The sequence below is a fragment of the Balaenoptera borealis genome (genome assembly GCF_965194805.1).
Source record: "Balaenoptera borealis genome assembly, chromosome: 1".
Taxonomy (NCBI): Eukaryota; Metazoa; Chordata; class Mammalia; order Artiodactyla; family Balaenopteridae; genus Balaenoptera; species Balaenoptera borealis.
Window position 1 is genome coordinate 93368446 of NC_138860.1, and position 17574 is coordinate 93386019.

The 17574-nt window shown below is 36.9% G+C and overlaps 1 protein-coding gene across 1 annotated transcript in view; it reads right to left on the reverse strand.

Annotated features, from left to right (window-relative positions):
* Nucleotides 1-17574, reverse strand: part of SYCP1 (synaptonemal complex protein 1) — a 174649-nt gene that overhangs the window by 77604 nt on the left and 79471 nt on the right. The window contains exons 17-20 of the mRNA XM_082368987.1: nt 4542-4646; nt 3631-3734; nt 1793-1910; nt 1008-1078 (exon numbers count right to left, since the gene is read on the reverse strand). Of these exons, the coding sequence (XP_082225113.1) occupies nt 1008-1078; nt 1793-1910; nt 3631-3734; nt 4542-4646 (398 nt within the window). The remainder of the gene's footprint in view (nt 1-1007; nt 1079-1792; nt 1911-3630; nt 3735-4541; nt 4647-17574) is intronic.

The following is a 17574-nucleotide window of genomic DNA, read 5'->3' on the forward strand; positions in this document are numbered from 1 at the left end:
AAAATTTCAAAAGGAAAGAATTAGATTTAATACAAAATTTTTTTTAAAAACTTCTGTATAACAAAAAAATTACCCAAAGTGAAAGGAAAACAACAGGTTAGGGAAAATATGTGCTTTAAATAAAATAACATAAAGGATTAATATGTTTTTTAAAGCTTAAATAAATGAGTAAGAAAATAATCAAGATATCAAAATATTAGTGGGCAACAGGTATAAGCAATTTACAGAGAAGAAACTCTAGCAAACACACACGAAAAATTCCAAAGCTTACCAAAAACATGAAAATTATAAGTCATAAGAACTATGAGTTGTTTCTACCTGTTATATTATCAAGTAAGTTAATGATAATACCCAAAAGTAATTAAAACATTTGGAACCAGCGTTTTCATAAAATATTGGTTGTATTGCATGGTTTACAACCAATAAAACCTATTAGAAACCACTGGTCTATAAAAAGTAATTGAAATAATTATTCCTATGACTCAATAAATTCACACTGGAAATTTATCCTATAAGAAAAAAATCTGTATGTCCCAAAATGTTTACTGCAGTATTCTTTATGATAGTGAAAAACTGGAAAATGTAAATATCCAAATTAAAATATTGTTATATCCACTTGACTGACTGGCATACAAACATTAAAATAGATGATTGTGAAAACAACTAGAAACACAGATAATGCTTAAAGTAATATTAAATTTTTAAAATATCTCTTCTAAATTTTCTGGCATAGGACTAGTATACTTTCTTAAATAAATATTAAATGTTAGAAAGTTTATGATACTTTAAAATTAATTTCTACATCTAATATCACTATTTCAAACTAAGTATAAAATAGACGTTATTACAATTTTATTTTTAAGCAGGATTCCAAAGCAATGATTTAAGTCTAATTTTTTATTTTATACTATATTCAACATAAGATTAATCTAAATTAACTACAACAAGTTAATAGAAAAGAAATACTATTTTGGGCCAGTCAAAAAAGGCCAATGCACTAGTCTTGCCTTAATTGTGTTTCTGTCTCTTCCAGATTTTCTATTTGTTTCAACATCCTTTCTTCTTGCTTTTTGCTGTTCTAAAGAAATAATCAGTGTGGTTTATATTAATTATTTTGTTTCAACAAAAATAAAATTGAAATTAATATTCAAGACCTTTATCTGTCTTAAAATTTATTTAGTTATATATAAAGCAAGAGAATGGGTTATTTAACTTATACAGTTCCACACTAGTTTTCCAGCCTTACTCTATTTCCCTAATAATCTCTATATAGTAGCTAAAAAAACAAGTCTTACTTGCTGTTTCCCAGTGATTCTTTGAGACTTGTGTCCTTTGTTCATATTGCTATGGCTTCAAGGAATGCTTTTCCACTCATTGCTACCGACTGAACTGATAATTATTCATTTTTTTAAGGCAAAAATCAATGCTGTATTCTCTCTGAAGCCTTCTCTTTCTCTTTCCCCAAGGCAGAAGTGATCCTGTGAACTCTGATAACACTTTGTCCCCCAAACAATACATATGATATACTATTTTAAGTTATTTGAGCATTTATTTTTTTATTGAGTCGTAAACTAAAGAGGAATGATACTTTATTCATCATTGTATGCATATTATTACTACCTCAATATGCATATTTTTCTTCTAAAACAAAGTATTTAGAAGAAAAAGATAATCAGATAATCTAAAATAATCAGACTTTTAAAGCTGGAAGAAACTTTAGAGGTAATCTATTCTAACCCCTTAACTTTACAGTAAGAAAACTAAGTCACTGGGACTTTCTTTTTCTACTCACATTAATATCTTCTTGCTGTTTCTTGAGTTCTAGGGCCATATCCCTTGTTTCTTGTGCTAGTTCTTTGTTTTCCAGTGAAAGCCTTTTGCAGCTTGCAGTTAGTTCAGCATTCTTAAGCCTGTTTTTTAAAAAACATGTCATACCAAAATATTTACATTTAAAATTATATGATGTGGAATTTTATCCAAAATAATCTTAGGGGAAAGAAAGGAAGGGCTGGGGTTACAAATGAAAGAGGATTGGCCATTAGTTAAAAATTTTTGAAGCTGGGTGATAGGTATATGCTGGTTCATTACAATATTCCCTCTTAACGTTGTATATATTTGAAAATTTTCTATAGTAAGTTTTTCAAGATGTTACATATTTCCTTGCATAGTCTCCATACCACTTCCCTGTTTATCTTTCCACAAATTTTGAAAAGTATTTATTTTTTTCATATAATATTTTCTTTCTAGTAGACTGTCTCTTAGAAACTGTTTCAAATTTCTCGTGATTTAATAGTACATGAGACATTAACTATTTTTAACTAAAATATTTTTATTAAAATAAATAAAACTTTGTGCACATGCACAACACTTAAACTGCTCTTACAAGGTCTCAAATATTCTACATTGGAAGAGAGATTACTGCTGTTACTGGTTGCAGCCAGGATCAATTTTAAATGAGGGAAGGGGAGTGTGTGGCTCTATGGAATAATTTCAGAATCACCTATTATCTCCTACTTACTGATACTGGAAACTCATCAAAGAGTTTTAATTAAAAAATGAAAAGTTGAAAAAGCAAATATACCAAGGATAACACAAATTTATATTAATCAGCTCATTCATTAAAGGAATTTTGGTTAATAGATGAATTTTACCCAGAGCCCCTACAAAAGTACTGTTGAAAAGGTACCAGAAAGCTGAGAATCGGAGTTGAAAGAGAAGTGACAAGATGCTGAGTAAATTACTTATTTCCCATTTTAATCTAGAGTTGAGAAGCAACCAGAAAGCAAAAATCATGCTCACCACTAGATTGCCTACTTCAGTTTAGTTCTCCCTGAGTAACAACACAACAATCATTTCCTCCCACTTTCTCTAGAAATTAAATTTACTAAGTAGGTGAAACAACTAAATATTATGTTTGGACAATGTGAGAAATGAATTTATATTTTGTCATTTCATCAATACAAACTTATGTAGTAATTTAGTAAAACAATCAAAATAACTAGTTACAACTACAAATGATTATTTTTATGAGGAACTAAATAATCTCCAAGAAAAGAACATATCGCTCTTCTCATGCAGTTCTCAAGTTTGTGATATATACTCTTCTTATGTCAATAATATATACTTCCTTTAACAATGAAACTGACACATTATTTTGATCTTTAATCAGAAATAAAACACAACTTTAAGCCTATTCAAAAAAGTATTACACATAATTTACTAATTTAGTATTACCTACTTTGGAAAGTAGTTAATACTTTACAGTATTACAGAAAGCTTAGGAATTGAACACATAAGCTACTTTATAGATAGAAAACATACTTTTCGGGCTTCCCTGGTGGCACAGTGGTTGAGAGTCTGCCTGCCAATGCAGGGGACACGGGTTCGAGCCCTGGTCTGGGAAGATCCCACATGCCGTGGAGCAACTAGGCCCGTGAGCCACAATTACTGAGCCTGCGAGTCTGGAGCCTGTGCTCCGCAACAAGAGAGGCCACGATAGTGAGAGGCCCACGCACCGTGATGAAGAGTGGCCACCACTTGCCGCAACTAGAGAAAGCCCTCACAGAGAAACGAAGACCCAACACAGCCATAAATAAATTAATTAATTAAAAAAAAAAAAAGAAAACATACTTCTCATTTTCAAGCTCAGTTTTCAGCTCTTTAACCTGTTCTGAATAATGCTGTTCACTTGTTGCAATGGCAGTTAACTGTATTTCCAAATCATGTACTTTTTTCTGGAAAATAAACATGTATTATCACAGCAAATGTTTTTACAATTTTCTCACTTAAAAAGTACGGTCACTCTATGTAAGCAAGTTATATCTTTGGCAAAAATATATCAAATTTTTAAAATTTAAATTGATTTAATGCCATAGTCATTATAATTTTAAAACAATGAGCAATGACAAATGCAATACTGTAAGTAAATTCCATCTTGATATTCTGAAGCTCAACCAGTAAAATTATATTTACATATTACAAAATACTATTGTCAATTTTATACTACCAAGTAATTAATTTCAATTAAAATGTCACATTATTAAGAAGAAATGCATTAGTTAATGAAATCAGGCTGTACTTGAAAAACTAAGCTGTTCTTACTATATTAGAAAGACAATTACAATGTAATACTGTAATAGACTGAAAACATACCTTTCAAAAATAAAAGACATTCTAAAATTATAACATGAGCACTATAAAAACTACTGTAAGCTAAGAACTTAATAAAGGCTAAAATTTAAATGTATCAATTAAGAAATACTCAAGACATCAAGAAATGTAATTGTTATAAGCCATGGCATTATGTGTACTATTGGTATCTAAAATGTTGACCTTTCACTTCCTCATTATAATATGCAGGTTCTTTAAATGTGCTTTAAATCAATTGTCAGCATACTAAATGTAGCAGGAACACATCTTCCAGAGGAATTTTGTGAAGCAATCTTGCACAAATCTAACAGCCACACCATAATCTACAATGTAAATCCGTATCCTACTAACAAAACACTTGAAAGAAAAAAATGTATCCTTTTTAAACAAACCTCTCTGGTTTTGAGAAGCCCAGTTAGTTCTTGTTCTGCTCCTTTTAATTCTTCAGCAATCTTCTCAAATTGTTTCTTCTCATCTAAAAGCTTTTGGTTTTCTGCCTATTTAAGGACATAAACAAATCATGACAATCAAAGCACACACACATTCAAAATAAACTGCTCAAATAGAGTTGTGAAGAGAATTATGAATTTCTCTTTGGCTAAAATTTTTTAAAAAGAGAAAACAAGTCATTAAGTAAATTCCCAAACTAAATATGATAACTGAGGATTTAATGGGCAGAGCCCTGGAATTTTTTATTTAAAAAAAAAGTCATACAGGTCACTGAATTCAAACCTCACCTTATGCATAAATCACTTTAATTTATTAGCACTTATTACTTAACTCACTATTCTATCAACCCAGTTTGTACTTACATTTTACTAAAAGGCTCTTCCTGTAACTTTCATGCAATGGTCATTGTTCTGTGTTCCTTAATCACAAAGAAGTCTAATTCCTCTTTTCACATTATAGCTGAGAAATATTTGAAGAGTTATCATCACTCCTAAACCTTTCTCTTAACTATTCTAAAATTTCTAATTTTTTTTATTATATATTCCTATGGAATGGTTTTATATTGCCTCATTCCTTCAGGATGGGCTCACTTTGTCAACGTACCATTCTAAATGAGGTGTCAAGAATTTAATTCAATGTTCTAGACAACCATGGGTCAGCAAACTACAGCTCACAGATCAAATCCAGCCACTGCCTGTTTTTAATAATTCTTTACCATAATATAGCCAACCTAGTTGTTTATATATTATCCATGCCTGTCTTGCCCTGTAACAGCAAAGTTGAATAGCTGCAGCAGAGACCATATGGCCCACAAAGCCTAAAAACTTACTATTGGCCTTTCACATAAAAATTTTGTCAACCTCTGCTCTAGACAAGTCCTATACAACAAAACTTTCTGCAACAATAGGAACATTTTCCACCCTGTCCAATATGGTAGCTATTAGTCCTTCAAATGTGGGCTACTGGAGCTGAGAAACTGACTTTTTAATTTGATTTATTTTAATTAATTTAAATATAACACATTTGGCCAGTGGGTACCATACTGGTTAGCATAGCTCTAGCTACTGAGCAAAACAAACTATAATCTAACCATTAACTCTTTAGTTATGGGTGCTTAATTTCTATTACTTCCTCCTGTTATCCAACAGAGCATAAGTTTATGAATTCAATTTTTATTTTGTTTACTCAAGCATGAGATTATAATAATTTTATTAAAGGCTTGCCCATAAGAGGCCAAAGATTAAAAACTATAAAATCTATGAATTGCACTTATAGAGTTTGAATTTTATCTATAAGCAATGTAGAGCTATTGTAAGTTTTGATACAGCAATATAACATGATCATATTTGTGATTTAAAAAAGATAACTATAGAAATAGTACATAGGAAGACCCAATTATAATCAGGCTACCTATATAGATACATACAAATATCTACAAATATAAAGACTCAAAGATATGCCACATAAACAATAAACATAAGAAAACTAATGGCTATAATAATATCAGTTAAAACAGACTTCAAAATGAGAGAGTATTATCAGAGATAAAGATAGGCATTTAATCATGACCAAAGAGTCAATTCAGCTGGAAGATATAATAGTTATATATAAATGTAAAACCTTTAACCAAAATTCAAAATACACAAGGCAAACATTGACAGAATTAGAGAGAAACAGACAATTACAAAATCAAAGTAAGAGATTTTAATACCCATCTTTCAGTAAACAATAGAACTGGACAAAAATCAATCAAAACCAAAAGATTTTTCACAATACCATCAATCAACTGTACCTAATTGACATTTATAGAATGTTCCACCTAACAATAGCAGAGAAAATATTCTTTTCAAGTGCACATGGAGCATTCACTCAGATATACCATATCATGATTTCTAAAACAAACCATAACAAATTTAAGTAATAAAGTATATTCTTTGACCATAATGGAATTAAGCTAGAAATGAATAACAGAAATATAACAGCAAAATCTCCAAATACACAGAAATTAAATAACAGACTTATAAATAACCCCAGGGTCAAAGAATAAATCTCAAGAGAAATCAGAAAATAAATGAAAATGAAAATACAACATATCAAAATTTGTGGGCTACAGCTAAAGAGGTGATTAGAGGAAATTTATAACATTAAACATTTACATTAGAAAAGTCTCAAAAAGCAATCTAAGTTTCCACCTTAAAAACCTAGAAAAAGAGCAAATACACACAAAGCAAACAGAAGGAAGGACATAAAGAGAAGAAATCAGTGAGACTGAAAATCAAAAACCAACAGAGAAAGTCAATGAAATAGAAAGCTGGTTATTTGAAAAGATTGATAAAGTAATAAAACTCTATCAAGACTGACAAAGAAAAAAGAGAGAAGACATAAATCACCAATATTAGGAATGAAAATAAGGGTAGCACTACAGACTCCAAAGACATTCAAAAGATAATTGCAGGGAGTGCTACAAACAACTCTATGCACAGACAGTCGACAAAGTTAATGAAATGGGTTAATTCCTTAAAAACCACAAACTACCAAAATCACCCAAGATAAAGCAAGTAACTTGAATAATTCTATAGCAAAAATAAATAAAATTCATAGTTAAAAATCTTGCCAAAAAGCAGTCTCTAGGTCCACATGATTTCTCTGGAGAATTCTACCAAACATTTAAAAAAGAAATAATACTAATTCTATATAATCTCTTCCAGAAAATGGAAATGAAAGAAATGATTCCCAACTCATTTTATGAGCCCAGCGTTAGCCTGGTTCCAAAACCAGTGAAAGACAATCCAAGAAAACTATAGGTCAATAACTCTCATGAACACAAAAACAAAAATCCTCAACAAAATATTAACAAAACAAATTCAACATTACAGAAAAAGAATAATACGGGCATATCTCAGAGATATTGCGGGTTCATTCCAGAATACTGCAATAAAGCAAATATCACAATAAAGCAAGGCACAGGAACTTTCTGTGCACATAAAATTTATGTTTACACTATTCTTAGTTTATTAAGTGTTCAATAGCATTATGTCTAAAAACAACAATGTACATACTTCAATTTAAAAATACTTCGGGACTTCCCTAGTGGAGCAGTGGTTAAGAATCCACCTGCCAAAGCAGGGGACATGGGTTCGAGCCCTGGTCCGGGAAGATCCCACATGCCACGGAGAAACTAAGCCCGTATGCCACAACTACTGGGTCTGCGCTCTAGAGCTCACAAGCCACAACTACTGAGCCCACGTGCCACAACTACAGAAACCCGCACACCTAGAGCCCATGCTCTGCAACAAGAGAAGCCACCTCAATGAGAAGCCCGTGCACCACAACAAAGAGTAGCCCCCACTCGCTGCAACTAGAGAAAGCCCGTGCACAGCAATGAAGATGCAATGCAACCAAAAATAAATAAATAAATAAAGATTTTTAAAAATACTTCATTGCTAAATAAACCCACACACCTATGGTCAATTAACCTTCGACTAAGGAGGCAAGAATATACAATGGGAAAAGTCTCTTCAGCAAGTGGTGTTGGGAAAGTTGGACAGCTGCATGTAAATCAGTGAAGTTAGAATATACCCTCTCACCATACTCAAAAATAAACTCAAAATGGCTTAAAGACTTAAACATAAGACATGACACCACAAAACTCCTATAAGAGATCATAGGCAAAACATTCTCTGACATAAATCATACAAACTTTTTCTTAGGTCAGTCTCCCAAGGTAATAGAAATGAAAACAAAAATAAATAAGTGGAACCTAATCAAACTTACAAGCTTTTGCACAGCAAAGGAAACCATAAACAAAACAAAAAGACAACCTACAGAAATGGAAAAAATAATTGCAAACGATGTGACCAACGAGAGCTTAATTTCCAAAATATACAAACAGCTCATACAACAACAATAAAGAAACAAACAACCCAATCGAAAAATGGGCAGAAGACTTAAAGAGACATTTCTCCAAAGAAGATATACAGATGGCCAATAGACACATGAAAAGATGCTCAACATCGCTAATTATTAGAGAAATGCAAATCAAAGCTATAATGAGGTACCACCTCATGCCAGTCAGAATGGCATCATTAAAAAGTCTACAGGGCTTCCCTGGTGGTGCAGTGGTTGAGAATCCGCCTGCCAATGCAGGAGACACGGGTCTGGGAAGATCCCACATGCCGCAGAGCAACTAGGCCCGTGAGCCACAACTACTGAGGCTGCGTGTCTGGAGCCTGTGCTCCGCAACAAGAGAGGCCGCAACAGTGAGAGGCCCATGCACCGCGATGAAGAGTGGCCCCCACTCACCGAAACTAGAGAAAGCCCTCGCACAGAAACGAAGACCCAACACAGCCAAAAATAAATAAATTAATTAATTAATTTTTTAAAAAGTCTACAGATAACAAATGCTGGAGAGAGTGTGGAGAAAAGGGAACCCTCCTACACTGTTGGTGGGAATGTAAGTTGGTGCAGCCACTGTGGAAAACAGTATGGAGGTTTTCTCAGAAAACTAAAAATAGAATTACCATAGGATCCAGCAATCCCACTCCTGCACATCTATCCAGACAAAACTATAATTCAAAAAGATACATGTACCCCTATGTTAACAGCAGCACTATTCACAATAGCCAAGACATGGAAACAACCTAAACGTCCATCGACAGATAGATGGATAAAGAAGATGTGGTACATATATACAATGGAATACTACTCAGGCATAAAACAGAACAAAATAATGCCATTTGCAGCAACATGGATGAACCTAGAGATTACCATACGAAGTAAAGTAAGTCAGAAAGAGAAAAACAAATACCATATGATATCACTTATATGTGGAATCTAAAATACGACACCAATGAACCTACCTAAGAAACAAAAACAGAGTCATGGATATAGAGAATAGACTGGTGGTTGCCAGGGGTAGGTGGGTGGGAGAGGGAAAAAAAATACTTCATTGCTAAAAAAATGCTAACCATCATTACATTATTTGTAATCTTTTTGCACTAGTAACAAAGATCACTGATCACAGATCACTGTAACAAATATAATAATAATGAAAAAGTTTGAAATACCATGAGAATTACCAAAAAGTGACACCAAGACACAGAGTGAGCAAATGCTGTTGGAAAAATAGCGCCAATATACTTGCTTGAGGCAGCGTTGCCACAAACCTTCAATTTACAGAAAATGCAATTATCTGCTGTGAAGTACAATAAGACAAAGTATGCCTATACACCACACCAAGTGAGATTTTTCCCAGGAATACAAGGCTGGTTCAATGTTTGGAAATTAATCAATGTAAAACACCATATTAATAGTCTAAAGAAGAAAAACCACATGATCATATCAAATGACATGTAAAAATAATTTGACAAAATTCAACACAGATTCATAGTAAAAATTCTCAACAAACTAGGAATACATGGGAAAGTCTACAAAAAACCTATAATTAACATCATAGTTAATAGTTAAACATTAAATGGTTTTCCCTTAAGATCAAGACATCAAAGATGTACACAATCATCACTCTTATTCAATATCACACTGGAAGTATAGAAGAATTAAAAAATACACAAAATAATTCATCTTTCATAAATAAATAAATATTTGTGGAAAAGGTTGGGGGTGTGGCCAAGATGGCACAGTAGGAAGACCTTGTGCTCACCTCCTCCTATCAGCACACCGAAGTTAAACTATTTACACAGAAACTGTTGATGAGAAAGACCAGAAGACTAGAGAAAAGATCTTCTACAACTAAAGAAATAAAAAAGGAACCACAATGAGATGGGTAGGAGGGGCAGATATATGGTATAGTCAAGACCCACACCCCCAGGGTGGGCAACCCACAAATGGGAGAATAATTGAAATTGCAGAGATTCTCCCCAAAGAGCACGGGGTCCAAGCCCCACACTGGGCTCCCAGGCTAGGGGCCCTGCACCAGAAGATGAGTCCCCAAAACATTTGCCTTTGAAGGCCAGTGGGATTTACTTTCAGGAGAACCAAAGGGCTATGGGAAATAGAGATTCCACTTTAAAGGGTGCACACAAAATCTCACATGCTCTGGGACCCAGGGAAAGAAACAGTAATTTGAAAGAAGCCTGCGTCAGACCCACATGCTGACACCAGAGAGCCTCCTAGAGAGGCATGAGGCAAGTGGAGCCCACCCTGGGAACACAGACACTGGCAGTAGCCAATTTTGGGAGCTCATTCTACTACGAGGACACTTGTGCTGGCAAGCAACATTCTGGAATCCTCCCTCTAGCTTATTAGTGCCAGGACCTAGTCCACGTCAACAGTCTGAAGACGCTAATACTGGGAACCTCAAGCCAAGCAACTAGCCAGATACAGCCCCACCCACCAACAGGCCAACTTCCTTAAGAGCCCCAAAGCCCACAGCCACCCCAAGACATGGCCCTATCCACGAGAAGGCAGAGGACTCGGCCCCACACATCAGTGCACCAGCACTAGCCCAGGAACCACCAGGGCCCTGCAATCAGAGATCTCAGGAACCAGCTCTACCCACCAGTGAGCCAGCACAAACATGAGGACCCAGCCTCACCCACCAGTTGGTGAGCACAAACCCCAGGATCCCTTGGGCTCCCACCCTGCCCACCAGTGGGCGAACACCAGGCACAGGACCACTGCAGCCACACAGCCTGCCTTGTCAAAAACCAGCCCACCTACCAGCAGGCTGGCACCAGTCTCAGGACCCCCTGGGCCCTGACCCTGCCCACCTGCAGGCCAATACCAGTTCTGAGATGCCTTGGACCCCCTCAGCCAGCCATCCAAGGATCCAGCCCCACCAACCTTCAGGCTGACACCAGCTCTGGGATACCCCGGACCCCAGAGCCAGTAGTGTCAGGAACCAGCCATGCCCACCAGCAGGCCGACACTAGATGCAAGACCTCAGCAATACAACTACTCATCCCAGAACCCAGCTCTTCCCACCAGTAGGTCAGCACTAGCCCTAGGATCTCCTGAGGCTCCACAGCCAGCCACCTTGTGACCCAGCCCCACCCATCAGTGAGCAGCAGCCTCCACACAAGGCAGGGCCTGGCAACCAACTGGACCGGGGCCACCCACACCTGTAAGACCACCCAAAGTAGGCAGCCCACCACAATAGAAGGAAAAACATGGCCCACATAGGGGGCACCCCTAAAGCATATAGTTCTGATGACCAGAGGAGAATATGTGGCTGGGACACACAGGATGTCTCCTATAAAAGGCCACATCTCCAAGGTCAGGAAATATAACCAACCTTCTAAATACATAGAAATAAAAACAGCAAATTAGGCAAAATGAGGCAACAGAGGAATATGTTCTAAATGTAGGAACAACAAAGTGAAGTGGAGATAAGAATCTACCCAAAAGAGTTCAGGGTAATGACTGAAAAATGCTTGAAGGACGTGGGAGAAAATTGGATGAACAGGGGGAGAAGTTAGAAGTTTTTAACAAAAAGTTAGAAAATATAAAGAAGACCCAAACAGAGATGAAGAATACAATAACTGAAATTTTAAAAATACACTAGAAGAAATCAACAGTAGATTAGATGATACAGAGGAATGGATCAGTGAGCTGGAAGACAGAGTAGTGGAAATTACTGAAGATGAACAGAAAAAAGAATAAGAAGAAATGAGGACAGTTAAGAGACTTCCATGACAACATCAAGAGTATTAACATCTGCATTATAGAGGTCCCAGAAGGAGAACAGAGAGAGAAAAGGCCAGAGGACATATTTGAAGACATAACAGCAGAAAACTTCCCTAACCTGGGAAAGGAAACAGACATCAAGGTTCAGAAAGAACAGAGAGTCCCAAACAGGGCCACACCAAGACACACTGTAACTTAAATAGCAAAAATTAAAGATAAAGAGAGAATATTAAAAGCAGCAATGGAAAAGAAGTTATGCACATGAGAACTCCCAAAAGGCTATCAGCTGACTTTTCTGCAGAAACTCCACAGCTCAGAAGGGAGTGGCATGATATATTTAAACTGGTGAAAGGGAAAAACTTAACAATCAAGAATACTCTACCTGGCAAGACTTTCACTCAGATTTGATAAAGAGATCAAAAGTTTTACAGAAAAGAAAAGCTAAAAGAGTTCAGCACCACCAAACCAGCCCATGTACAAAGCTAGTAGAAAGGTTAAAAGACAAAAGTAATAAAATCAACTTTATCTGCCATAAGTAGATAAGGGATACACAGAACAAAAAGATGAAAAGTATGATGTCAAAAATAGTAATCATGGGGAAAGGGGAGTAAAAATGTAGGGTTGTTAAAACGCATTTGAACTTAAGACATTAAAAACTTAATCAGATAGATAGATAGATAGATAGATAGATAGATAGATAGATAGATAGACTGCTATATATAAACCTCATAGTAACCACAAGCCAAAAATCTATTATAGATACATACACACAAAATAGAAAAAAACTCAAACATAACACTAAAGATAGCCATCAAATCATAAGAGAGCAAAAAAGAACTACAAAAACAACTCAAGGAAGGGACCAAGATGGTGGAGTAGGAGGATATGGAACTTACCTCTCCCCACAAATACATTAAAAATATATCTATACATGGAACAATTCTCATGGAAAACTGGAAACTGACAGAGGAACTCCTATACAACCAAGGATGCAAGAAAGATTCCCATGTAATCAGGTAGGACAGGAAGAAAAGCATCAAGTTGGGACCTGTGCCCCTGGGAGGGGACTAAGAAGAAAAGGGAAATTGCATGGGGGGACACTCGCTGTGGAGAGTAAGTGGGTTGAGCCACAGACTGGGCATCCCAGTCCTGAGGTATTACATAGAGGAGACAAGTCCCTTTGGCTATTTGGAGAACTGCTGGGACAGAGAGAAAGGCTGGAGGTGCCTAGACTCTACTTGTGAGGAGTGAGTGGGTGCTAGCTTGCCACCAGGCAGGGCAGGGAGAGGTCTGCCCTAGAGGCTGGCACCTTGAGCACTCCCCAGTCCAAGCTGAGTGAACACCTTGGCCCCACTCACTCCACGCAACATCTTGGCACTGGATCTAGGAAAGCCAGGTCCTGGGAGAAGACTCGATCTAGGAATGCAGAGGCGGCCCAGGAGCCTGGGGTGTGGTCCCGGTAGGGTGGCTGCAGCCATTGTTGGTGCTTACTCAAACAGCGCCACAGAAGTAGCCCAGGCTTCTGATGGCAGCACAGCCACTTCAATTCCTGCAACCATAACGCCACGATCTCCAGTGTCAATCAAGTTAATGCTCTGGCCCTGCCCACTCCATGTCATAACCTTGCACTAGATCTGGGACAGTGACAACAGAGGAAAAGACGTGACCTTGGGCTGAGGGAGTGGAGCCACAGACACATATGCAGGTAGCGGACTGGACCTCTGTTAGCCCACGAGCCTCACTTTCTATACAGCATTCCCCTCCTTTGGAGCAAAGGCTCCAGCACAAGGAGAAGGAAAAAATACACACTTAAGGTAACACAGCCAGCTCTATCCCAACCCTCAGGGCATCCACTCCTGCAACTTAGGAACTGAAAGGGTGGGGATTGCCACTGAGCAGAGAAGAAGTCACACCTCACACCCTGTGCAGGCTTTAGCTCCTCAAACACCAGCCACATCCCCTATCAAGGTGATAGTGGCCGGCACACCCTGGGGAAAGATGTGACTGGTCTCCACACAAAATCCAGCCCTCACACCAAAAACACTGGGCACACGCAGTCTACACAGGGATGCTCCCACATAAAAACACCCCTTCAAGACCACAATAGATAACTGTTTCACCTAAATTCATAGAGACAGAAAAAGTTAAGTAAAATGAAAAGGCAGGGGAACAACTCATAATTGAAAGAGCAAGAGAAATCCCCTGAAAAATACTGAAACAGAGATAATCAGTACAACACACAAGTTCAAAACGTTGGTAATGAAACACTAAATTAAGAAAGAGAATAGATCTAAACATTTTAACAAGGAACTAGAAATTATACAGAAGACCTAATCAAAAATAGACATTTCAATTTCTGATAAAAAGCACTCTAGAGGTAATGACTCACACACTAAATGACACAAAAGAATTCATAAGTGATCTGGAAGATAGAAAAATGTAAATCACCCAATCAGAACGGCAGACAAAGACAAATGAAAATTAATGATGAAAGCAACATACAAGGTCTATGGGATAATATAAAACATGTCAACTTCCATATTATAGGGGTCCCAGAAGGGAGAAGAGAGAGAGAAAAAGGTCAAAAATGTACTTGATGAAATTACAGCTGAAAACTTCCCTAACCTAAAGAAGGAAACAGATATTCAGGTACAGGAAGCACAGACAGTCCCAAACAAGATAAACCCAAACAGGCACACACCAAGATATATCATAATTAAAACAGCAAAAGTTAAAGAGAGAATTCTAAAGGCAGCAAGAGAAAAAGAGAGTCACGTATAAAGGAACCCCCATAAGGCTATCAGCCGATTTTTCTACACTAACATTGCAGACCAAAAGTGACTGGCATGATATATTCAAAGTCTTGAAAAGGAAAAACCTGCAAACTAGGATACTCTACCCAGCAAGACTATCACTGAATAGTCTTGAATATCATTATCTATTGAATAGTCATTGTATATCGTTATCTCTTCAATAGAAGAGATAAAGAATTTCACAGACAAGCAAAACTAGAAGAATTCAGCAATACTAAACCTATCCTAAAAGAAATGTTGAAGGGACTTCTCTAACTGAAAAAGAAGTAAGAATCTACAGGAAAGGGAAAATCCCAACAGGAAAGGCAGATAAATAACAAGGATTGAAGATCACTTAAATGAGCTAGTACACATAATAAAAAACAAACAAAAATTGTAAAAGCAACTATAACTACAATAAACAGTAAAGGGATAAGCATGAAAATGTAAAATAGGACATCAAAATCACAAAATTTGGGGGAGGGGAGTAAAAAAAATGTAGATCTTTTAGAATGTGCTTGAACTTAAATAACTATCAGTTTAAAGCAAGTAGATATGATTACGGTCAACATAGATGAACCCCATGGTAACCACAAATCGAAAACCTACAATAGATACACAAAAACAAAAAAAAAAAAAAGAGAGAGAAACTTAAGAATATTACAAAAGAAAATCATCAAACCACAATGGGAAAAACAAAAAGAAGAAATAAAAAAAGAAGACCTACAGGGCTTCCCTGGTGGCACAGTGGTTGAGAGTCTGCCTGCTAATGCAGGGGACACGGGTTCAAGCCCTGGTCTGGGAGGATCCCACATGCTGCGGAGTGACTAGGCCCGTGAGCCACAGCTACTGAGCCTGCGTGTCTGGAGCCTGTGCTCCGCAACAAGAGAGGTCATGATAGTGAGAGGCCTGCGCACTGCAATGAGGAGTGGCCCCCGCTTGCCACAGCCAGAGAAAGCCCTAGCACAGAAACGAAGACCCAACATAGCAATCAATCAATCAATCAATCAATAATAAAATAAATCTTTAAAAAAAAAAAAGAACTACAAAAACAACTGGAAAACAAGGAAAAAAATAACAATAAGTACATGCATATAAATAATTACGCTCAATTTTTTTTTAAAGTACACAATTCAATGGTTTTTAGTATATTCACAGACTTGTGCAACCAACACCAGAACCAATTTTAGAACATTTTCATCAACACAAGAGATAATCCCATCCCCTCATAAGCAGTCATTCCTCATTCCTGTCACCCCAGTCCCTGGTCACCACTGCTCTGCTTTCTGTCTCCATGGATTTACCTCTTTGGGTCATTTCATAGAAATGGAATCATTCAATATGTGGCCTGTCGTGTCTGGCTTCTTTCAGTGAGACCATGCTTTCAAGGTTCAGCCATGCGGTAGTGTGTGTCAGTATTTCATTCCTTTTTTTTTTTAGGATTAGTTGTTTTGTTTGTTTGTTTGTTCGTACTGCAGGTTCTTATCAGTCATCAATTTTATACACAGCAGTGTATACATGTCAGTCTCAATCACCCAATTCAACACACCACCATCCCCACCCCACCGCGGTTTTCCCCTCTTGGTGTCCATACATTTGTTCTCTACATCTGTGTCTCAATTTCTGCCCTGCAGAAATTTCTAGGTTCCACATACATGCGTTAATATACGATATTTGCTTTTCTCCTTCTGACTTACTTCACTCTGTATAACAGTCTCTAGATCCATCCACGTCTCAACAAATGACTCAATTTCGTTTCTTTTTATGGCTGAGTAATATTCCATTGTATATATGTACCACAACTTCTTTATCCAGTCATCTGTCGATGGGCATTTAGCTGGCTTCCCTGACCTGGCTATTGTAAATAGTGCTCCAATGAACATTGGGGTGCAGGTGTCTTTTTGAATTAAGATTTTCTCTGGGTATATGCCCTGTAGTGGGATTGCTGGGTCAGATGGTAATTCTATTCTTAGTTTTTTAAGGACCCTCCATATTGTTCTCCATAGTGGCTGTATCAATTTGCATTCCCACCAACAGTGCAAGAGGGTTCCCTTTTCTCCACACCCTCTCCAGCATTTGTTGTTTGTAGATTTTCTGATGATGCCCATTCTAACTGGTGTGAGGTGACACCTCATTGTAGTTCTGATTTGCATTTCTCTAATAATTAATGATGTTGAGCATCTTTTCATGTGCTTCTTGGCCATCTGTATGTCTTCTTTGGAGAAATGTCTATTTAGGTCTTCTGCCCATTTTTGGATTGGGTTGTTTGTTTCTTTAATATTGAGCTGAATGAGCTGTTTATATATTTTGGAGATTAATCCTTTGTCTGTTGATTCATTTGCAAATATTTTCTCCCATTCTGAGGGTTGTCTTTTCATCTTGTTTATGGTTTCCTTTGCTGTGCAAAAGCTTTGAAGTTTCATTAGGTCCCATTTGTTTATTTTTGTTTTTATTTCCATTACTCTAGGAGGTGGATCAAAAAAGATCTTCCTGTGATTTATGTCAAAGAGTGTTCTGCCTATGTTTTCCTCTAAGAGTT